Raw genomic sequence first — 24874 nt, forward strand, 5'->3', positions numbered from 1 at the left:
CGTAAGTGTCGCCACGGTCGGAACGATTGCAGCGATCCTGGTATCTGGCAGCAAACGCGGCTGGAGTCAAGCCTAATAAAAAGTAAAATTTCTCGACCATAGTAGACAACACAAACATGCTTATGAATGAAAATATAACCAGTCGTAAGCATTAAAAATAGTATATCAAAGAAATAAATTGCGAAAATGACACAACGCGTCTGCGCCGCCAGTGCCGCCGCGGGCAACGCTGCAGCGCAGTGGCAGCAGACGACAGCGACCGGCGCAAGCATAGCGAAACTACGCGAGCGACTGCCGACGCGACGTGCGCACTGGACCAGCGTGATTACCGTCCTCAGCGTCATGTCGCATATGTATTGTTGCGCGAAGTGGTGCAGCACATCCGGCAAGAGTGGAGAACATCTCTTCAGATTACCTTCTGACCACAGGTATTTATGAATTCACTGACTATCGTATCCCTCTTTGCATAGCCGTTGGCGACCGTTGTGCCTTTGTTTTGACCGCCCTTGGTCGTTACCATTTGAAATTGCCGACGGAATAGAACTAGTTTTACCTGGCGCTGTTTACTGCAGTGGCTTTGGTTTTGCGAGATGAGTTTGATAAGTACGTTTAAGGACATTAAAGCAAAATTAAGGGAAGGTGCTGCAGTTTGAGATGGCCCAACAGCCGTTGCCTCTCGTAAGCGTGGGACCGTTAGTTACCTTGCTTGCTTGTTCGCATGTGTGTGTGTGTGTGTCTGACTCACTGACTTTTCTCGCTGCCTTTAAAAGCTTATTCCCCGCAGATTCCGGTGCCCTCAGAGTGTATTTTAAATATGAATATTCTAACTTCTGTGCCTATAGCGTCGTCAGCGGAGTAATTGTAATGCTCAGTTTGGCTGTTTCTTTACGGAGTTCAGCGCGCTTGAATATTATTTCTTGCGTGTTCGTGCATGGTTTCTGCAGCAGTGATGCACGTCACATAAATTATCGAGCTGTTCAGACTAACACCACTAGTGTTGGACACCGCGCTGAAAGTCCATTGCACGCCGTGAGCCGCATATAGAAAGTCCGCCGGTCTTGTTTTTCTTACTTTTACCGGAGCTGTTCCTCGCGATATCCGCGCTCAACCACCCATGTACTCCGTGGAAGCGTTTCTCGAAACTATTGCCTACCGTAGTGCTGCCGCTCCAGCATTGTAAATTTCGCTCCACACTCCACCCCGGCTGTCCTCTACGCTGCTCGCTCGCGGGGCGCACGACTGACCTTGGAGGGCTCTGAACTCTCCGCATTATTCCCATCTCCTCACATATGTCTCTTATCTCGCGCCTTGTCCTTGACAGCTTTTGGGAAGCTCGCAAATAGTTTCGCCTAGTACGCCGGAAACGCTCGTTTCCGGCGGGTGGGTGAGGGGAAGGCGAAGGTCGCTTTCTTCTTGTCTGTGTCTTTTTTGGGACATTTCCCTTGCTTAAGCACTTTTTTCCCCTTCTTCTGGACCCATGCTATTTGCCTGCACCTTCAGTTTCTTGAAAGAGCAGTGTTTCCTGTTGATGTTCTGCTCACATCCCTTTCACACTTCCCATTTGATCACAGTGAAAGCAAAAGATGAAAAACTGTGCCTACTGGTTCATTTACCTGCTGTTCTTAATCCAGACTTCAAATTTGTGGGCAAGCAGCTGTCTGCCATAGCATAGCTACATTGGCACTTGTGTTTAATGGAGGAATTAGAAAAGAACGAATCATGGGTGGTGGTTAGTATGCAGTTACCTAGAGAAAAGTGTGAGTGGAATAATTGCTATGATCAGATAGAGCTTAAGTCTGCAGTGAAGCTCTGTCCCCATTTCTATCTGCTGCACAAAATTATGCCGCACCCAAAAAGCAGTTGGAACAAAGAACTAGTTATTGTTACCTAAACCAAAAGCAGATCACAAAAGAAAACATAAGCTCAAGAATTTTAAAGGTTCTGGCTTGTCGATCATAGCCAGACATTAAAAAGGTGATTTCATTCATCGTTTCGATTGGCCAGCATAGCAATAGACTAGCAGGCTGTGGCACATTGTTACAAACTGCTGTCTTATTTTGCTTGCATCCTGCCACAGTTGTTTTCACGCATATATGTTATATAATGTTCGTACCCCTTTGCTGTGTAAGGAGATGCTAATAAGCATTCCTGAAGTGAGGTATGCAAACCTTTAAAATGTATGAAATCATGTTATTTGGCTGTTTTTCAGATTCTCCATTTGGCTGAAATATGCCAATAGGCTTGAACTCCTGGAGACACCAAGGGAAAAGGTCTACAAAACATACAGGCTCTGCTCAAAGCACTTCACGAGGGATTGCTTCACTAGTGATGCCTGCACAAGGCTCACGCATGAAGCAGTCCCTTCCGTGAAGGTGCATGAGCCTCGTCTGAGAGCCTTGGTGCACCCGGGTAAGCAAAATTCCTCTCCCAGTAAATTCTTCCCAAGCTTGATCCCTCAGTGTATCCTGTGGCTTTTTTGTTGCAGATTTCTATGAAGGAGGTGCGGCACAAGGTGAGGGCACTATTTTCAGAAAAACCCATCCTGTAAATGTAAGACCAAAGGGAACAATTGCATTCATAGAGGCTAACTGCAAACATCACTTCCCGGGCACAAAACTTTCCTGCTTCAATGTCATGTGGCCATTGTTTCAGTTGCATCAGACTGCAGTTGTGTACCATGTTGTAGCTTAAATTTCTCTTAACCATATTAACAATCAGATGCTGGATAGTGCACTCAGTAGCCTTTGCAGCGTCCCACAATGCAACTTCAGTTCTTGCAATGCGCAAGCTGCTATTAGATTTAATTCAGCAGCTTCAAACCAAAGGTCTTCTGGTGAAAGCGGTCATTTGTGATCAAGGGTCGAACAATGTGAGTCTGTCAAGAATGCTCATCCATTCTATCCATGAACCATATTTTGTTGTCAACAACCGCAAAATATACTTCATGTTTGACACCCCACACCTAATCAAATGCACAAGAAATAATTTGCGACGACATAAGCTCACCATTGGCTCTGAGGTTGTTGACTGGACACACATCGAAACCCTTTACAAAAAAACTCGTCACATTGATCGGGCCTCCAAAACACCAGTTGAGCATCTCAAAAGCAGATTGGCAAAAAAACTAAAAGAGCAACACATCTACAGGATGCCCTTTGCTGACATGAGAGTGAAGTACGCCACACAAGTGTTCAGCGAATCCGTATCTGTGGCACTCCTCACTCTCATTGCCATTCAAGAGCTTCCTGTTGATGCAAAATTTACAGCAGAGTTCACGGAAAGGATGGATAAGCTTTTTGACTGCCTGAACAGTTCGGCCCTGAAAAAGCAGGACGACAAGTTGCGGTACGCAATGACAGAAGGCTCGGAACATCATGTCTTCCTTGAGTCGTGCATAGATTGGATCGCCCAATGGCATTTTGGTGGTCCTCTGGACAAGCAACCACACACCATCAAAGGTTGGCAGATTACAATCAAAGCCTTACTTCTGCTGTGGACAGATCTAAAGGCAGATTTCGATTACACTCATCTTTTCACTCGTCGGTTGCAGCAGGATCCGTTGGAAAATTTTTTTGCAATAGTTCGTCAAAAACATGGCTGCAATGAGACACCTAATGTGTACCAATTCGTGGCTGCTGTAAAACATATTTGGATTGGCCAACTTTTCAAACTTTCGCAAGGAAACTGCGAAGTGACAACACATGCGTTCCTCACCAACTTGGAGAGTGTTTCTGCAGTATTGTCACCAAGCAGCACTCCAAGCACAAGCCACAGCAGGCAGCAAGGCTCAGGTTCATCTGACTTGCAGGCGTCTTCACAAGATGCCCCTGACATAGTATACAAAAATGTTGTGTACCATGTTGCTGGCACTCTTGTGAAGAGCTTTCTTGACCAGAGAACCACAGAATGCACATGTGAGGGAACACTCCTTGCAGCAGACGGTGGCTCTCTCCATGGACGACACCAATTCTTTGCACTACTCAAGGAGAATGGTGTTCCCGAGCACCTTTTCCAGTCAATTGCCGCAACTTCTGAGGCATGTCTAAATTATATAAAGAAATTGGATTCGGCCTTCAGAAAAGAAATCTCTTGCTGTGCTCATTTGTCCAATGTGTCCAGGAATCTTGTTGAGAGGATGCCTAACCAGCAAGCTGTTTTCTGTTCATTAGGCTGCAAAATTAAATTCCTTAAATTATTCTGCCGCACAAGGCTGCATTGGCACCTTTCCTTTTTAAACAGGAGCATGACGTCAAAAACAAAACAGAGTGCTCCCGCCAGAAAGAGGCGCAAATTAGCCGGCTAAATTCATGAGGCACTGTGTTAGGATATTATTGTATTTGGATTTTTAATGCTGCCTACTTACTACACATGTGCTCTCTCTTTAACTTTTTGTTGTACTATTTATTTTTTATGTATATAAGTATTTATGTACCTGTTTATCCGTAATTCTGCTCCGATTGCACATATACTGTACTGACTGCTTTTGCTCCTGCTGCGTTACTTCTTTTACAAAGTACAAGTTTGCCTTCTAGAAGCCTTGTGTGCCTTGTTAGTATGAGCATTGCTATGACCATTGGTTCTCAAATTAATATTGCTGAATGCTAACAACTTACAAGAGGTGCTAGGGAAACCGTTTTGTTTTGGCTTCTCTTTCTTCCTGCGTGACAAGTATACAGGCTCAGTGCCCTTCAAGGAATGCCAGAATTCAGTTAATGACTGGCTGTATGCTAACCATAGTTCTTATGATCAGTAACAGTGCCATTTGTGCAAAAAGTAAATTTGTGAAGCACACCATAATGTTGAAGCATACATCGATTCAGGTGCTCGCAAAAACCAAAAAGTGCTCTGCGGAACCCAGGAGTTCTTGTGGTATATAACTTGGCAACCTCTGGTCATGGCTTGCCCTCTGTTATGCTGCTGGGAAAATTGGTGATAGCTACAGTTCATTTCATACATAAGGTACAACACAGTGAAATGTACGAAAGTAATCAGCAAGAAAAAATGAAGGGAGGTATGTTATTCCGTGCTTGTTTTGTGGCCGAGTGGTCTGAGGACTGACAAAGCAACAGCGTGTCGTCAGCAATAACAGTGCATTTAATCAAGCTCATGACAAATGCGTCATGTAGTAAGCCTGTAGGCAAAGCATTCACCATGTTTCGCTCACCACAAGGAACGCACTACTTTTTGGTCATGGATGCAGGCAGCGCAAACAAGAGCGCTAGCTTTGACAGCATTGCACCTGATGTATGAAACAGAGAGCAGAACCCACAGGCAGCAAACGCGGACTGGCTCAGGTGCTCGGCTCTGTAACATTTAAGAGGGGTGTACGCATAAGATGAAAAATGTTTGACATGTTTGCTGGTGTCCAATACAAGCGTGCTCGAAATATGCTGCGGTGCTATTTGTAGTTGCTTTTTTTTTCCTTCTGGAAGTTGTAGCGTTTGGGGGTTTCACCTTTTGGAGCAACACATGGGTCATGAGGGGCACAATAGCAGCGGCCGGCGCATTACGCTGAACTGTGTGGCGTCCATAAGCGTTTGCAGATACTGTACAGTACACGGACCACTTGCAATTTACCATTCAGTAATATAATAACTGGACATTGTGGTAGATGCAGTATAACGCCACATAGAGAAACATTACTGGCCTGTTACGAACCCTGTGCGTTTTCATTTCTCAGATGAGTTATTTATACGCACGCATATTTTGTTACACCCCAATGTGTCATCGCAAGCTGAATTAATGACCTCCAATTACTGTTCGTCACCAGCCACGGCCACAACTGTTCAGAGAATTTTCATAAAGTCGCTTCTCCACACAATTCTCGGCCTGCCCTGGTTGCATCTTCCTCCCCTTGGTATCTACAAAACAAAGAAACCAAAATAGGGCATGGCAGACGAGCTGTGTCCTAAAGCATGCAAGCCTGTAACTCATCTGCCAAGAGCTAAACGTGCCCAAGGTTACCTAAGTTCTTTTCATGGCATCTGTTTACTAAGTTATAGCACTGCAGCATATTATGTTGTCCTTAGTCTGATGCAACGAGTGAAAGGCTGAAACTTTTCGCTGCCCTTCTCTGTATGTGTGTATGCATAGCCACAGACAGATACATTTCAATACATCTCGGATGTTGTACTTCACTGCTGTTCATCTGAACCTGCACAAAAGCATATGCTACATGAATGTAGCACATGCTTATATGTACCGGACCTACCTTGATAGTACCTTACCTCTTTGTACCCTGTATATATTCTCTGTGCACTCGCTCATGTGTTCTAGGTTTCCATAATGGAATTTATTAATTTTGATTTTTAGAACGATTGTCACTGATATTGCAATGCCCAAGATGCCTAAAATCACTTTTGTACATCGATTGTCACTACTGATGTTTCCTTTAATAAACTGTTCTTTGGAGAAAACTATTTACGTTTTTGGTACTCGAGCGAGCGCCCTAAGCAGCTGCTAATCAGCCGCGCTGGCCGCGCCGCTCGCCACCATGCACCGTGCTGCCTCAACAGACACATCGAAATGCAAAAGCGGGTAAGCAGATGTCGTAAGTACTTAGGAAATCAAGCGGGAATGCAGCGCGGGAGCAGCAAGTCACCAGTATTTACGAAGCTTGCATCGAGCTAGCGGCAGCCAGCACCACGAACGCGCGAGCAACCGCCCGCAACCAGCCGGGTAAACAAACGCCGCCATATTGGATTTTTCTGGATTGGCTTGGCTGAGCTTGTTTCAAAAAGTTTTGAGCAATTTATGCCTTTACCGCCAACTCCCAGGCACCGCCACCGTCGCATTTCAAAATCGTCCCCATTGGCTCTACGGGAATGTGCTCGGTGGTGTGTTGTAGAATGGACTGATCACGAGCGGTTCGTACCCGAAACCGTGAGAATTGACAGTTGTACGTGCGGCAGCGGACTGAAGTAGCGCACAGAAAGGAAAAAAAAATGACTTGCTGCGTACCTCTCTGCACATCGTACGCGGGAAAGGCCAAGTCCATTAGCGCCGAGCCGAGTGTGTCGTTCCACGAGTTTCCAGTCACCGACATCAGAGAAGCATGGATCAAGGCGATTTCTCGCGAAGGCAAGGAGATGACAAGCTGCTTTGATGCGTCCGGTCTTATATGCAACGGCTGCCACCGCTGTGTCACAAAAGCATTCTACGAAGGTGCCTCGGTGCATCTAGATTTCCCGATTTGCATGCTAAACTATGCGCATGGAAGATTCGCTTTTAATACCGTGCGTAGCTGACCATCCCAACGCGGAGCCCACTCCGTGCCTCCGAGCCCTTGTCGCGTTTGGCAAAAATCTAATTACAGGAGAAATTGGTTATGAAGTTCACACAGTGTCTGCAGAAAGAGCTGTGCAGTTGGAGGTCATGTATATTGATCACTGAAGTAGCAAAAAATACAGGGAGAGCAGGTGCTTTCTCTCAGTCGAGTACACCTCTCGATCTGTCTCGGGAGTGTGTGTGCGTGTGTGTGTGTGTGTGTGGGGGGGGGGGGGGGACAGAGATAGTCTGATGCTGCCATATGATGTCCTCCATTGCCCGAGGATGAAGTTTTAATATGTTGGAACAATAACAGCATTGATGAAGCTCATAATGGCCACAAGAGTACTTGTCATGCCTTCCTTGTTTATGGATGGATAACGAAAGAAACCATAGAACCATACCTTTGTTTAAGTTGCCTTTCATTTAGTGTACGGCCAGCATCTGGACTCTTGGGCTACCACAGAAGAAACAGTCAGCACTGAGGAAACATGTACAGTACTCACGGATTGAAATAGGACATTCGGAGCGCTAACCTTGCAGTGCCACGCAGCATGTGGTAAACCACAGGCCGGCTCATTGGCGACCGGAAGGAGCAAGTCTGCTTTGTAGATGTTCTCCCTCTCGCGCCATACCACAATGCACCACCTTGGTTTCATGAGCGTCTACGGGTGGCACTCCATGAAGCGACGGCCACGCGCTCCGAATGTCCTATTTCAATCCGTGAGTACTGTACATAACAATATCTATATGGAGAGCAATGCCAAATACAATGTAGGCTGGCTCTTTTTCTTTTTTTGTTGGTGATTAGTGATTTGACAACGTGGATACAAATCTCAATATGGAAGGACCATATCAACTGTGCGAGGGTTCACATATTTACAGCGCATGTATGCATGTCTTTTTTCAGGTCCAAACAAGACTTTGTGGCAGCCACACGAGACAGCCAAAGTGTGCAGCATTCACTTCAGACTGGAGGACTACAAGGAAGGCACCAAGGGTCGCCGCCTGAAGCCCAATGCAGTGCCGTCCATTTTCCCAGGATACCCTGCTTACATGCAGCGCTCTGCCGAACGCATCAGGTCCAAGGCCAGCAATCAGCCACCGCAGCGCTATACGGAAGCCTTTCCTCAGGTGGCTTCATGCCCTAAGTAAGTAACTCCTCCTCACAATATCCATGTAAAATTTTGCACTTGCGTCATAAATTCACCGACTTTTCCTACTTCAGAGTAGTCTCCTGCTGCATTGACTCACTGGTGCCGGCAGTGTCAATGCCTGGATGCACCCACATGAGTCATTTTCGATCATGTTGTTCGCAGTATAGCGCAGTATCCCTGAAACTTCACCATTTGCCAAAGCTGTCGCTTTCTTCATTTTCGGGAACTGAAACAAATTAGACAACACAGCAGAAAAGGTGAGCATGGTAGGAAAAATTATGGGAGCACTTATCATTATGCGAGGACAATGCATTACCATTTGGTCTTCTCCTTGCTTTTAATTGCTTCTCTCATATACTGGCAGATGACTCATCCATGTACCAACCATGGCAGGTGTCTCTCGTCGCCTGCCAGGTGGAAAATGTACACAACACTATGCCGCCATACAGCTGACACTTTTCTTCACCTTCCAACCTCCTCTACTTGTAGAGAGGGGAATTTCTACTGTCCCCGCTTTGCCACCTGCTAACCTGGGCAGGTGGAAGGTAGCTTTTGCATGTACCAACTGTGGCAGGTGCCTCTTGCCGCCATCTAGCCTGATTAAATTCCTTTGCGTTGGTCCAGGTGGCACTACTGTAACATCCCCAACTAATGTCCCTTTTGTTTGCTTCTGCTTAAATGTAGACCCAGCTTGGCGAAAGAAACGCGAACTATCACCACTTAGCATCATACACAAGAGTGGTGCCCAGCTGCGCCTTGTGGTGAAGCGATGATTTGTTCTTGTACTGTGAATTTTTGAAAGCTAGCATGAATTCAGAAAGGGCATTTGATTCACAGGAAAGGCGCAAGTGTACTGTTAGTGAGCATGCAGGTTTCCCTGTCACATGCATTCTTTTCACGTGGCACTGATGTGATAAGCACTGTTATGGTAGGTATGCAGCCCTGCTGATTTGAATGTGCACTCTACACCGACTACTTGTCTCTGGTCGTGTCCTATGCCTATAACGTATGGAGGGAGCACTTGTATTAGTAGGCAGGCCATAATGGGACTTTGCGATAAGCTGCTTGCTAAATGTTCCTGCTCACATCCACTCTGGGCAACAGGGTGTTAACATTTTTCACTGTTCAGATAGGAAGAGGCCAGCAACATGCTTGGGTCAGCCTAATATGAAAGGCTAGATTCAGAGGTATTTCAGTAATACAAGGAGTGCTGACACTTTCGTTGTTCTTTGTAGTGGTGTGCCAGCAGTTGTACTTATTATGTAGCCTAGGCAAAGAATAGGAGGAATATTAGCATCTGAAAACAAAGTCCAGCAATAAATTGACTTTTGTGACTGCGAGTACTGCTTAATGTTAGTGTTATTGTCGATATCTTTGTTTTTCAGTGGCAGTGCAAAAAGTGCTGGTCTTGATTTTCACGTTTCATTGCAAAACGTGCTGAAAGAGCAAAGAGGAAGCTGCAAACAGTTCAGTAATGAGTGAAATTTTGAATGCTTCGTGCTGTGTTTGTTTCTGCAACGCTTGTGATCACTGCACCCCTCTCTCTATTTTTTTTTATCCAGGTCAAAGAAGCGCCTTTTCTGTGATGCTCCAGCAGCTGGAGAAAGAGAGACTTGTGCAGAAAAAACATCGAAACGCACGAGTGAAACTACAGGCTGTGCCAGCACAACACCTTCTGAGCGTCGGACAAAAGTGATTGTTAGAAAACCACTGCGCTCTACGAGCCGAACTGAGCCTGCCATGCAACAAAATAACAGGTGCATGCCAACGTCAGAAAATTCCCGGCGCCCTGCCATTTTGCACCTTGTACCAGCTGAAAGAGCACAACGTGAGCAGCAACAGCAGCAGCAGCCTTCAGTTGTGGAAGAAGAATGCAGCATTCAGAGTGACCAACATGTACAGTGCATTGAGAAACACGGGACATTTGGAACACAGACTGCACTGACCGGAGTGACATTAGGTGCCCTGTGCGATGAGATAAAGTTGCTCAAGCAGAGGTGTGGCGAGCTGCAGGGCCAGCTCAATGATGCGCTCACTGAAAACTGCTGGCTGAAAGCAAAGATTCGAAACAGTCAGGGACCTCGTGGAACATGATGTTATTTTATGTTGTGCACATGTGGTTGGATGTCTGCTCTCCATTTAATGGAGACTGCATTCAAATGCTGTCAGATGAGATGGGATGTTATGTATTTGGTGAGTTACTGAGTTCGCAGTTCTGCAGTCTTTGATTACGAACTGCAAGAATGTATGAATGAAAAGTGTGATTACTGACACGCTTTGTATTCTGACACAAGAAACAGCTATGGAAACCCAGTGAAACATTTTTGCTTTAAGAAAGCCTTTGTTACAAGCATTACAACTGGTTTATATGAATCGAAAACACTCCTTCTGGAGAGCTCTGCACTACTGTGAATCCGAGCTTTGTATGGACAGCTCAAGAAAATGAATGTGCATTGCTAACAGTGTCAGGCCTCATTGTTTTTAAACTGCGCAAGACATCTGTTCAGTTTTTTGCAGCTCACCAAGCTATTCTTGGAAAAACCATCTTATGGCCAATACTTCGTGTGCTTTATCTTCTGCACTCTGTAGAAGTAAGCTAAGGGGTAAGTGCTAGTTGTACATGAATTCATATACCATTAAGATTTGGATTACTGAGACATTTTTAGGATTTTTTTTGCTTCAATTTTAATGCGCCACCTTCTGCTTGAATGTATGTCCTGCCTTCTATACTACAGAGATCAGCAGAAATTGCATTTATTTCAGAAATTAGAGCTCACTGTTCCACCAGAAGGTGATAATCTCTTGTCACTATACTTGGCAATGAAGGAAAGGCTACAGGGTTGGAGTGTCTGTAACTGTCACTCCGCCAAGTAGTTCAGCTACGTGACAGTGTGCGTGGCTGCCTGCAGTATTGTTCTGTTGCCGGTTGTTTTGTTCCTTTACTAGCATAGCTGCAACCAATTAATGTAAACTTCACACACTTTGTATGCTTAGCAAATTGGTAGTAATCAAGGAGGCTGTTTCTGACTTGCCTCTACAATGCTAAATGTTCATAGCTATGTTAGAGATGTGCCTTAACTAACAAGTTTTACCAATTTACCATATTTTAAAAGTGCAACTGGGAACTGTATTGTGCCACACACAAAGAGACGGCATGTTACGGCTTTGTAGCTTTTGCTCCACTGCTAAGAAAAGTTGTTGCAGAGTGGATAGAGGGGAAGGACAACGCCCTGTTTGCCGAGCCTACTTCTTAGTTCAAGGAACTGCGCCCTCATTTGAGACCAAGCTGCAATTTCCAGCACTGCATACATTCGTTCCCTGCACTTCGATTAGCAATTGCTACAAATATAGAGATGTTGTAACAGTAGCAGTGCCTTCCATCACTGTATTGCATATCCATTGGACTGTGTGACTAATATTTTATGTTTCCACAAGAAGCCAGCTTCAATGAAAAAAAAAAAAGAATTTCTCAGATTTTCTTTGAAGCTTGCATGTTTTGGTGGCAATATAAATATTGGTTTGTGGCTGGTTTATGTGGTTTAGTGTCCCAAAGCGACTTGGGCTATGAGGGACACCATAATGGAGGGCTCCGGATAGTTTCAACTGCCTGGGGTTAACGTGCACTGACATCCCAAAGTACACGGGCCTACAGCATTCTGCCTTCATTGAAATGCGACCGCCGTGGCCGGGATTGCACCCGCGTCTTTTGAGTCAGCAGCCGAGCACCATAACCACTGAGCCACCACAGTGGCAAGATAAAATATGCCATAGTGTCCGTCAGCTAGTGGATATGGATCTCAAGGCCTAAAATTTACCATGTAATTTAAGGTTGAACTCTCCGATCATAGTCATGTCACTACTTTAGTGCTTTAACACTTAAAACAACGATGAGATGCCTGCATTCACTGTGGCACTATTTGGTACACATCTGCATTCATTTGTGAACACGTGAGCAGCCATTTGGCCGTTGTCATATTCGCCAATTTTTATTCAGCAAACAGCTTACACCATGCAGATGCTACGTAGATTCAAATGCTATGGTGACTGCAGTGCACGAAGGGTTTGACCCAAGTAGCATTGCGATGCGGACAGAATGCTACCTCTTTCATTGCTTGAGAATGGACAGCTGTTATAGAGTCTTATATCACCAGTAATACAACTGAAGTGGCTGAAACAATTCAACAGGGTTCCTCTGTTTTACGTTGTTGAATAGCAGTGGACCAACACTGCAGCACATGATGGGCCCTGCATATTTTTGTCCACAGAAGCTGCAGTTGTGGACGTGACCTATTTCATCTGGAGCAGTATGCCTCAGTAAGCAGTGGTAAATCAAAACACAATGCATCGTGAATGATGATCTATCGCGCAATAAAAAAGGCAACACTGCACATAAGATGGTGATTGCAGAACACTTTAGTGAAGTTCCATAGCAAAACTGCACAGACAGGAACTACAAGTAAAACCACCACATGCGCATTCATTCACAGAAAAAGTGTTCCATTGGTTTTTGTGGTCACTGAAGGTCGAGGAGGACCGGGTGAGAAAGAAAGAAATGAGATTGTTGGGAATCTTTTCACTGGACTTCGAAGTTAAGTTGTAGTGATCATTGAAAAGCTGCAACCAGACGTTGCAGCTACACATCATTTACCTGAAAGTGTATGCATTGACCTCACTTCACTTAAAAAACATTTTCATTTCTAAAAAGACAGATGAATCACCGTGCTCACACACTTTGTATGCATCAGCCAGTATGGCACGAGTAAATACACAGCTCGAAGTTAAAGGGACACTGAGGACAAATTGAAGTTGGCCTGTATTGATAGATCACTGCGTTATAACGACAAAGCCATTACTCTCCCAGAAAATGGAGCTTTTATAAGCTAGAAATGGCCAAAAAATTAACTACAGGTATTGCCATCACTAGCCGGTTTCACACGCAAACTGCAATGACATCGGGACAGTTCTTTATGCGCAGATCCTTGAGGCTAAGCTGCACTGCCTTTCACTTCAAAATGGTGATCATGGAGTCCTTTTCAGGGTAAACATTAAGAGTTTGACTCGAATGGCAGAAAAATTTTTAAGTGAAATTTTGTCGGCAACAAATGCGTTTTTTGCTGCTAGAAAAACATAGACATACTCGGACAGAGCTACAGAATCTATTTTCACTACGAACAAAAATTATATGGAGTTCTCCTCAGTGTCCCTTTAAGGCATATAAGAGTAAGGCAAATCAACACTGTGAGTTACATGGCTCTCAAGTAATTTAATGTGCTCCGAAAAAATTGATACATTGAAACTTTTATTTCGCATTTAAAATATGACCACTGTACCTGGGATCAGACCTATCAAATGAGTCTCAGCAGCTCAATTAAAGCGTACGAGCTCAAAGCAAAAGAGAAAAAGGTAATACATGTGTTACATCTGGTATTTTAACTTGTCCACAAGCACAAACATTAACTACCTAAATGTGCTCTGGCTGCTTTCTTCAGCAACTAAAAACCCACCTTTTCATCCCGTAGTGGATCTCCCACCTAATGTACCATTAGTATACCCAAATGTGAACACCATAGTGCCAGGGCCCCTTGTACAAAGCACATCCTCTAACACTCGCCTCACACATGTACGTCGGACAGGAATGCAAGAACCATGTCTTATATGCGTGCTACGCAGGTTTCCTGCAAACTGAACCGAATTCCATTCGACTCAAGTGCTGGTCTTGAGCTGCTACGCAAAGTTTTTCGCTGGCATTCAGTTCAAATGTCATCTTATTCGAATGAGCACCACAGAAACATTTGATATTTTCAAATGCCACCAAGATTCAAATGCGTGTACTTTCATTCTTCGCAGCATCATAGCGCCATCATTTGGCAAACAAAAACTTGCGGTTATGTATGTTTTTTTTAGGCAAGCAATTTTAACACGCATTACGCAGAGTCCCTTTATTGGCAGGTATGCCACAGTTTCAGACAGCAATGTGTGGCTGATGACTATCGCTACGCAGTCCACAAAGCATGAACGGTAGGCTTTCAACCTTTCAGGACTATCTCCAAACCACTCTGATGCTTGCTTGCAATTTCAGCTTTTTTGCTTGTCAGGGACTTCTTTACAAAAAAAATGTGCAGGTAAATTGGCGGTTCCTCACCATCTGCATCCCGGGAAAATGTGGAAATCGGGAAACTGTGGTTATTATTATATATTCAACAAATGTAAAGACTTGTAACTGTATAAATTTGTAAATAAACCCAAATAACAACATGAGTACCAAACTACAATGCACGCATCAAAGTGACAACAACAAACGTTCAACTAGTGTACACTACAGAGGCCAGAACAGGGTAAATAAGTTTGACACTGTATACATCTCGCATACAATACTGGTGTATATGAACATGTGTATATATTACACAATTTGTATATAGGTCTAAAAAATTCTAGACAGCAAGCCAAGCCCAGTTGGCACCGCACAACAACGGTAAGTCTAGTGATCACAAACACGAAGTAGCAAAATGTGTGCTCGAACATCAAAATGTAAATAAATGTGTGCATAACTAGTGAGGTTCTGAATGAGCATCTGTCAGCCTATTAACTGCTAATACTGTGTCTGTGGCATCTTTGCTCTTGCTAGTGCCTTCAGTTTATAAAAAAGTGGCAATATAAAGGTTACGGAAATGTAAAAGACTGCATGTAACATGTACTATCAGTTGGTAGTGGGTATATCAGGTAATGAACTAAAAACAGGTAGAGAGCTCAAGCTGTGTTGGCGATTACACTGATGCCATTAGCAAAGAGCAATCGGAGAACCACAATAAGGGCTACCTCGTGAGCTGTTACCAGAAGTTGACTTGTTCTGACCACGGTGCCACGCTCATTCATATCGTGAAGCCGTGAGAATATTTTTTGCTTCCATCACTTCTTGTAAAGATAACCGCAGTTAAAAAATAAAAGCAGAAATTGCTTAAAGAACATTGTACACTGAGGAAAAAAAAAAACAGCTATGTACAGGTTCAGTTTGGTATCATTTCTTTCCTGTACGCTACACCTGGTTCTTTTTTACTTTTTAAACAGGTAGACTGTGTGGCAGATTATCCCGCAAGAAAAATCTTGCCATTGTTTCAAGGCCAAAAGAGAAGTATATATAGTATATATAACATGTACTACAACAGACCTAACACAACTTGTCAATGTATGCACCCCCACAGTCAGCAATTGCGCAGAAAGATCTCAACTAAAAAATGAGTCACATTCAAACAACTACCTACAATTTGTACAAAAGGTTTAACACATGCTAAGGGGCATGGAATACTGGTTAAGATGCTGGAATCTGTAGGGTGCCGCCAAAAGCTCCTTCCAGCACAAGGGCCAGTAAGTCATAACATGAATGATGGAAGTCCAAATTACATAGAAACTCACAACACTCACATTAAATGCCAGTTCTGTGTAGTCATTTAGTATTAGCATCTATAGGGTTAACTATATATCATAAAGGAAAACTGCACGCTGTCTAAAGTTGACTATCTTTAGTGGACACTGCACATGGGCATCCCATCAGAGCATTCAATAAATATGATAGAGATGCAGAAAAATTCCTGACTCGTTTCTAAAATTTGTTTTCACATCACCTAGAAGATAAGATACAACATCAATGACTTTTCACAGAGTCGAAGTATCAAAGGCATCTTCTCGTTCCTTTCTAAAACACGGTTTAGCAACAATAGGACAATAACTTCAGAGCAGCTATCAGTGACGGTGATATAGGCAACAACTTTGTTAACAACCACAGGTCTTTAATGACAGCAAATTTATGTGTGATTAAAAAGGAATGCCTGTCAAATGCTGTGATGCTTATACATGCCACTGGCTGCAACGCACTCAACGTTATAAAAAACACAAGTTTTACCTTCATTCCACAGATAACATGTCATGTCAGCAGAAACTCACACTGGTAAAAGCATGTATTATGAACTCTGCTTTGGCAGTTGCGTCATTAGCTAGTGCTAGTTGGTGCAACAGCTAAAGAACTTTGCAGCTATAGCCATTTTAATGCACTTTCTTGGGGGCAGTTGTTGCTATCAGTGTTGCAGAATGTCACAATCATTATCATCTGCACTCATCACCTAGCTGGCCAGCTGGCATTTCTTGAAACTTGCTCAACGCATTTTAGAATTACCGCATAGCTGTACTTTCGCACGAGGTTCCATTATTCTTGGAGCCATTTTTTGTGGTACCAACCACGTACCACTGTGCTATGATCTCAAAGATGAGAGTGTTAATTCTTTATGCAATCCAGTAGTTCCATCTCTGTTCTATACTGTGACTGCATCTTGCATGCCTCAGAAGCAAGAATGACATTCTGATTACTGTTCCATGGAGAATACAGATTGCTAGTTTGGTGTGAAAATAGAAACAGCACATTCAGTTATATATACACAGTATGCTCTATTCAGTCAAATCAAGCAACAGAAATGTAGCAGTAACAGCACTGAGACGAAAAACCGGTTCATGTGAAAGTGACAGCATCTTTGAAAACAGCTCGGAATATGGACATGGTGTACATACAAATGTGTATACAAGGCATGCACCAAGTGTGCAGTAACAGTTGCTGCTTCCGAACTCCAGCCACTGATTGCACCATGAAAATGAGAAACAATGGTGCTGAAAATAGGCATACTACATGGCGGGGGAGAGTACAAGAATGAGAATAATAGCAAACAGAAACTAGAAGCATATCAGCTTCCTTTATTAGCTGGTGCACAATCGCTTAGCTAAATGAACATATTCACATGATCTGGTGAGGCACAGTGCATGAATTTCCTTGCACTGCACTTTGACTTGCATGGGTGAACAACACCTCAGTCATGTGACTGCCACAACTAGCCTCAACTTATCAGCACTTCATACATAAGCTTGCCACATGGTTGAGACAACCTTACTTCCACTCTCCCAGAATGCCAATAATTTGATATATATTCACGTGGCATTCCAAATGCCACTATTTTCTGCATGGGCTCTCAAAAAAAAGTGGTGCACACAGATGCACTTGGAATTTACGCAATGACTACAATTTGCGCACGAATAAGGCCTACTACTACTACATGGTACTCATGCTAGTAAATACTCTGCTTCTGATTTCTAAATGTGTCAACTTCTGTTATTTATTTCCACAGTTATTCTCAAGGACTCATCAGTTTTGCTCTTTTTCAAACTTTTCAGCTAAGCTTAAAAGCGTGGTATACATAACAATTGTAAACACACTTGCACGCACACCCACATGCTCGGCACAACCACCTGACAGATAGTGCACTTCATACAGTTTAGAGATATGGTGCAATTAAAACAGCTTGAACAGCAACCTGCACAGGTAGCAACAAGTAAGGCTAATGCAGGCATGTATGCACAGAACAGGATGTGCGCCTACAAGGGACAAAAGTCAAAAATGTGAAAAAACGTACACAGAAGTTTATGCTACTAGCATAATGCTTAAAATACAAGCCTCCACATGTCATTCAGTGCTACTGGCTCAAATCACTCACTCACACCTACTTCGTGCACGTGCTAAAGTACCACCATCCTGTCTCCTCTACCATGATGCACAAATGGCACGCCAAAGGGAATAAGACATGCAACATCTCACTGATTAAGAAAGCATCACATGATCAATGTCATTAACAACCACAGACATAATGTGCAAACAACCACACAGGCCAACAAGACACCATACATTTGGCAGCATTATGTAACCTTGCGGTCATCGAACATGATGATGTTATGTCATAGCGTTGTAATGGTAAACCACTTATAGCTTCCATGGTGCAGGCTGGTGCATGTAGCAATAAGCAGATTATAGAAATGTCCATGCAGGTAGAAACTTGCACCGTGCTCCAAGTTCGCCAGCATGGTGGCTGCTTGATGTCAATGCAAGCCACCCATAGAGATACTAGGCTGCAGCCACAGATACCCTTGATGCATGCTATAGATAGTGAAGTATATTTCAAGTTTTTGGTGGAATTAAAGTAATGCAAAAGCAATAAACAAGCAGAAGGCCAAGCAGAGTGATAACTGCCAATCATGGCTTCCTTGTGTGCTCTTCCTACAATACATTCATTATTACAGCGCAAAGACGGCACAGAACAAGAAGGGGACACAACAGCGCTGTTGTGTCCCCTTCTTGTTCTGTGCCGTCTTTGCGCTGTAATAATGAATGTAGGTAACCAATTCGCCCAAAATGTTGTATTATGTCCTACAATACCTTAGTCACTTGCCCAGTCTTCTGAAAACTTGCCATATCAGCCATGTGCTTCGATACCTATGCACTGCTAATAACTTATCTGACTCCACACGCCACCGTACTGCTTTCGCGAGCTCACTTAAATGCCAACACTCTTACAATGCATGACCATTCCAACTCTTGACAAGGCAACCTTTGACCTGCAGCTTTTCGACAGAAAGACTCCGCGCACATTACCGCTGTCTTTAATTCCTGGCTTGCAATGAAATGAATCGTTTATGACACACCACTTGTAGCCTCGATTGAAGATGCTCTGAGGGCATCAAAAACAAGCCTTGAATTGAACGAGTTGCGACAGGCAAAAAGGCAGCGGCTGTTGCGCCACAAAGCTGCACCAGAGGCTCTGTCGCGGAGATCCTCATCCGGTTCAGCATAACTGACTGGCGCTGGCACACACCAAGGGACGCCGGCCTCGGCAACAGCCGCAAAGAGACCCATATTTCGTGCCAAGAGCAAGGCATGTGGTGCACAGGTGTCCCAGCGGTAGGTCGTGCCCTGTGTGACCAGGTAGGCATCGGCGCGCAGCAGTGCCACGCAGAGAAGCTTGTACCCAGCGCCTGCAGCAAAGCACACTTCACAGCCAGCATTCTCCAGCGCCTGCACAACAGCGTTGCTCTCGCTGGCACTCAGCAGTACGCGTGGGTGGTGCCGCCGTCGCAGGGGGTCAGGGTCTTCATCCTCCACGAACCGCCGGCTGTGCCACTGGTGAGCACCCAGGGCAAGGCCCCAGTAGCAACGGCCCACAGGTCTGCACATGCACAAACGGTGACCCAAATAGCAAATGATGAGGATGCATGTCATCACTTTCGTAATGCAAATAACAGCAATTGGGCGTGATGCACAAGAAAAACTGGCCACCTAACTGGGGCTGCCAAGCCCCTCTTTATGAACCATCAATGAAGCCGGATCCACAACAATGGGTGGAACTTCGGCTATTTTCTTGGGCAAATTAAAATTTAATTAAAAAAATGTTAATATAATTGTGATGCAGCTTTAAAGGTTAAATTTATATGCAAATTTGATTTAGAATTTATTTCTTAAACTAATTTATATTTTAATGCTTTTTGTTCTAAATTGAAATTGCACTTAAGATTTAAAATTTCAGCTCATGAAATATTTAAATTTCACATTTTAACATTCGTGTTAAACTAGTTTATATTTAAAATTAAATTTATAAAATTTTAATTTAATTAAAAAATTAAATTATTACATTTTTGGTAACAAACAAATTTATTTTTTTTGTAAGCTAACTGTTTTCATTTTGCAAGAGAATACAATAGAGAGAACTGGCGCATCTCTCTTCACACTAACTTGTTTTGTGGGCAGAGCAGGAGTGCAAGTGAGTGTGAGTGAGAGTTTTTTTTTGCTGGAAAAATCTTTGCAGTTAGGCTGACTTTCAGAATTTTGCAAGTTGTCATTTGCAACTAATGGCTGCTCTAGCCTAATGACTGATCCTAATGACTAATGAGCCTAATGACTGAGCCGTAGCCTAGTTTAGTCAATTTTTGTTTCAGAAAATTGTCTTCTAAGTTCTGCCAGCTCAGATATGCTTCGAGCTGGGACACGGATTCGCAAGAGAAGCCTGAAACCTAAGCGAGTCCAACAAATTATCCCTGATGAAGAGACCTTGAAAGATCACCAGCAGAGCAGCGTGGAGCATCTTGACAGTGGCTTTCAAGTATTGGTAAAGTGCTATAGGACGAACCAACAAGGGCATCAGAAAAAGCACCTTGATCAATATTCGCAACCAAATGGCCCAGGAATCACCTCTGTTCAGCATTCAGGTGCTCCTGGTTCACAAAAGTGCAACACTTCTGCAATTCTACACTTCGATTCCTCTTCATCTTTATCCAGAGATTGTCGCAGTGGCTCATTGGCTTTGGCGTAAGGCTACTGATCTTAAGGTCACGGCTATGATTCCGGACACAGTGGCCATATATCGATGGAGGCAAAATTCAAAGGCACCCTTGTGTTGTACAATGTCACAGCCCATTACAAAATCCCAGACAGTTGAAATTAATCCAGGACCTTTAATGCTACATCCCTCACAGCCCATGTGTCATTTCGGGACGTTAAACCCCACAATTCACAATTTTTCATCTTCATCCTCCCTCTTTCACCACTTTTCCCTTTTTCTGATATACGCATAAGCTAATTCTTTTGTTTTTCCGACATTCTAAGAGAAATTACACAGCCCTGAATACTGGCAATACAAGGACTCTGCAACACCTCAAACAATGTAGTAAAGAATGGCTTTCACTGCTCCCTAATATTTGCAAAGCAAATGCCAAAGCCCTAAACTACCAGTGTACTTCTTCAGTTGCACCCCACTGGTCTTCTGATACAGATTATATAAAAACAAATGAACAACTTTCCCTGATGGCAACTGGTTCTGTGGGCTCTAAAATGATCCACTGATCCATGCAAGACAAAACTGGGCAAAGGAAGAATAACAGGGTTAACCTCATTATTTAAACTAGGCGATATATTAAATTCAATTAAGTTTATTTCCATCTATACATGTGCAGATGACAGGAGTGCAGACAAAAGCCAAACGAATTCGGCTTGACTGAGCCTGTACCCCCTAGAGAAATGGCACTATATTCAATAAAGAGAACACAGAGGTACAGTGACGAATAAACAGAAGAAAACAACTAGTTAAACATTGTAATATAAAAATGCATACTGGTAAAAAAGAACACCGTAGAATACTGCAAGAAATGAAGTGACAGAAAGATTATTTATGGTACAAAATAACACAGATGAGACAATATTGCCTTGCATAAGGAATAAGGCAACGAAAACTGGCTTAACATTCTATAGCATCAGTTAATACGACAGCAGCAAAAAATAACAGATGTAAAAAGGATGCACAATGAGCCCATTAAAGAAGAATACATAGATTTCTATCGTGTTTCTAACGAGTTTAATAAACAATAAAAATTGTTTGTTGTTTGCTGTTTTTTTTTTAATGTCATATGCCTAACTTCGTGATTACATCTCGTCTAAGATGAAGGCCGGGAATGTAGAACAGTGTTCCTTTTTCCTTTTAGGTGTGAAATAACTGTACGTTTTTAAAGTGAATGTTTATTAACACTACTTCTGTAAAAAAAAAAAAGGAAAACATCACGTTGCAAGAAATATGATTGTGTAGATGGCGATGACGTTGTATTTTTGTATTTCTGTATAATGAAAAGGAAACCTGTTACGCCCCACCACTGTGACGGCCCCACAGCCAACAGTGTTTGCAAATAAAAATAAAATAAATAAAATAAAGATGGCAGTGTGTGACGCAACATCTGATGACCGTAGTTAGTGCATGCTTTAGGACCATACCACGTTTCTCTGTGACGTGTTTTGTAACTGCCAGAATTCACTGTAAATAGCGATAATTGTTCAAAATTTTGTGTTCTGTTTTTTCATGGCAATGAAATGTTTGAGTAAAATGCTATGATAGATGGCGGATACCAGTTGTAAGTTAAGGGCGCTGAAAAAGAGGCTGCATATATGCGTCATGAAGAATTTATAGCATTCACTACTTTCTTCTGCATTCTTCTGCAGTAAAAAAAAGCCAATTCCAATTATCTCAATATAGAATCCAAGGACTCCTTCAATATACCAATCAAATTGCAGTTTATGCACTGGAAGTGACTGACAGGGGCAGTATGGCATAAAACGTCCTCCTCCCATTTTAGAAGTAGTGGTCAAGACAGTTAACAAGATGGACATACATGAGAGGCCAAGCATCCTGGGTAGTTCAGTGACACAAACGAAAAACAGAAGATGGCAGCTGATGGGAGGTGCTGCTGCCAACAGATTGCCGATTGACCGATTGATGAAATTTCACATGCCAAAGCAGCACTGTGCTTCACATATGGAAAGGTTCTTTAAGATGCACTGAAACCTCAATCCACGGATGTATTTTCTATCTGCCTCCATCCAGATGAGGCTGGTGCAACCAGCACCAAAACCTGCAATCTCGGGCTAGCAGCCAAATGCCGTAGCCATATAGCACAATGACATAGTGCAGGCATGAAGTCACTGTTGTAGCTGATTTAGTTCGCTGTTCGTTTAGTATAACAGTCAACTGATGTCGTTTTACGTGACTTGGTTTATTACAAGAGACAATAAACAATCCAGCTGTTCACTAGGAGTGAAGCAAGAGCTTGAAAATACGTTCTTCGTTAGGTCCCCCCAGTCGTTCTGCTGTTTTCCCTTGCACCTCCAAACGAAGGAGCTCCATGCTTGCTTCGCCCTTTCACCTCTCTTCCCACTCTGTTCCCAGAGTGCTACTGCTCGAAGGAAGAGCTGTTATGGGAGGCATCTAGGTTAGGTTTCACTAAGCAGACTTAAACAACATACAAGCTAAACATGCAAAGAAACCAAATGTTCGACAGGCGCACTGCCTTTACTGACACCACGCCTGCTGCTAATTTATGACGACAGCCTTTGCTCGTTACTGTGGCGACTGTTCCCTCTCATTCTCACTTGGCTGTTCGGCGCTCCAAACACACACAAGGGTAGGGCCAGCTATGCCTGTGATGGTGCTGAACTTCCGGCGTAGGTGAGCTCCCTAAAACAGCTTTCTGTTGCAAAAATGGGAGGTCCAATATGCAAAGCATGCTCACCTGTTCTGGTCATCGAGGTGGTGGAAGGGCTGGTTCACAACACCAGCCACAGGCAAGCCAGTGCTCCGGTCATAAACTCCAATCAGGACGGAGACACACTGAAGACCTGAGCTCACTACGCTGCTGCCTTCGTCTTCGTCGCCCCACTTGCCCGAAATGTATTCCGAAGTGGAGTCTGAAACCAAGCAAGCACCACATATTATCACAAGCACCTCAAAGAGACACTGAAAGATGTTCATGAAACTACAAATTACCCAGAACACAGAATGGCAACCAAAATATGCTTTGCTACCCAAGAATTATGTCAGACACAGTAACCAGAACACATTTCATCAATAAACAGCTGCCATTTCCTTCCACGTGTCATATCTTTTTGATTCACACTTTACTTCTAATTGTCAACAATTTAGCTCTTTACCCAATGATGTTAAAGCTTTTGTGTTCTTGCCTGTTACTCTGGCAGTGCCAGCTGCCATGCAAGAAGCATGGATAGTGCACAATGTATACAGATAAGCCGGTACACAATAGCCTGCATAAAGACTTTCATACACCTTAAAACCTACAACTCCCAATACAGCAGATGGTAGTGATGCAAAGCAGCGTAAGGCTTCATTGGGAGACATCTTTAACACATATCTCAAGGTGGGTAGGGAACACGAACTTCTTTTATGGAACAGCATGATGTACTGAAATAATGAGGAAAGAACTGCATGTATAGCTCCCATCATGGACAGCTACTCATTATATCACACGTGTTCGGGCTGAACATAGCATCAAATACACTATGCAACATACAGTAGACCACATGAAAGCAGCAAGCACTTGCTAATTGTGCACAAAAGTTCTTGCGTCAGTAATTGATATTAATCCTCAGGTGCTGTCATGACATGCAAAGCAGTATTAAATTTGCATTATTTTATTCAAAACAAATACGGCTGCCAATTTACAAACATTCCATGTTTTCCAAGTATATTTCATGTGCTTTTACTTTCAGAATAGCTGATTGATATATTCTGAGCAATGCAAGGCCACAAAAGCTTGTTGCCCTGTGCCACTTCGTCCCACATGCCACCGTCCCTGAAGACTAACACATCATGACTTAACATGCTGACTCCAGTTCTACATATGCTGCTCTGCAATGAAAAAAAAAAAGTGAATGAGGGGGGGGGAACCTGAACAACCATACCAGTTCAGAGAGTTGGATGTATTACAAAGAATGAGGCAATGTGGAACACAAGCCATTGGTGTGTGCAAAATGCATTGCAGCATTTCACAACTCTATTGGCACCACATGCCCCTCGCTGCACTGGTTTTTCAAAAGGAAAGCACCATATCCAAAAAGTGAGTCACAGTTTTATACTTTGTCCTTTACTAAATGAAGTCTAGGAATGAACAGAACATTATAAGGCCACCTTCCATACAAAGCCCCCCGCCGTGGTGGCTCAGTGGTTAGGGCGCTCGACTACTGATCCGGAGTTCCCGGGTTCGAACTCGACCGCGGCGGCTGCGTTTTTATGGAGGAAAAACGCTAAGGCGCC

At 43.4% G+C, this 24874-nt stretch overlaps 2 protein-coding genes across 3 annotated transcripts in view; one reads left to right on the forward strand and one right to left on the reverse strand.

Annotated features, from left to right (window-relative positions):
* The first annotated feature begins 44 nt into the window (after positions 1–44).
* Positions 45–12262, forward strand: LOC144125247 (uncharacterized). The gene is made up of 5 exons (XM_077658470.1): positions 45–428; positions 2210–2409; positions 2486–2512; positions 8177–8417; positions 9986–12262. The coding sequence occupies exons 1-5, from the start codon at positions 187–189 to the stop codon at positions 10515–10517; spliced, it is 1242 nt and encodes a 413-aa protein (XP_077514596.1). The 5' UTR covers positions 45–186; the 3' UTR covers positions 10518–12262.
* Positions 12263–12382: 120 nt separating this feature from the next.
* Ipp (inositol polyphosphate 1-phosphatase) overlaps positions 12383–24874 on the reverse strand; it is a 28155-nt gene continuing 15663 nt past the window's right edge. The window contains exons 5-7 of one of the 2 annotated variants that reach the window (XR_013313354.1): positions 23337–23511; positions 18665–19456; positions 12383–18510 (exon numbers count right to left, since the gene is read on the reverse strand). Coding sequence is in view for 1 of the 2 variants with exons in the window: in XM_077658471.1 (XP_077514597.1) it covers positions 18925–19456; positions 23337–23511 (707 nt within the window). In the remaining variant the exon portion in view is untranslated. Of the gene's footprint in view, positions 18511–18664; positions 19457–23336; positions 23512–24874 lie in introns of those variants that run through there. The other variant, XM_077658471.1, reaches the window with a different exon arrangement.

This window comes from Amblyomma americanum, chromosome 3 (genome assembly GCF_052857255.1).
Source record: "Amblyomma americanum isolate KBUSLIRL-KWMA chromosome 3, ASM5285725v1, whole genome shotgun sequence".
Classification (NCBI taxonomy): domain Eukaryota; kingdom Metazoa; phylum Arthropoda; class Arachnida; order Ixodida; family Ixodidae; genus Amblyomma; species Amblyomma americanum.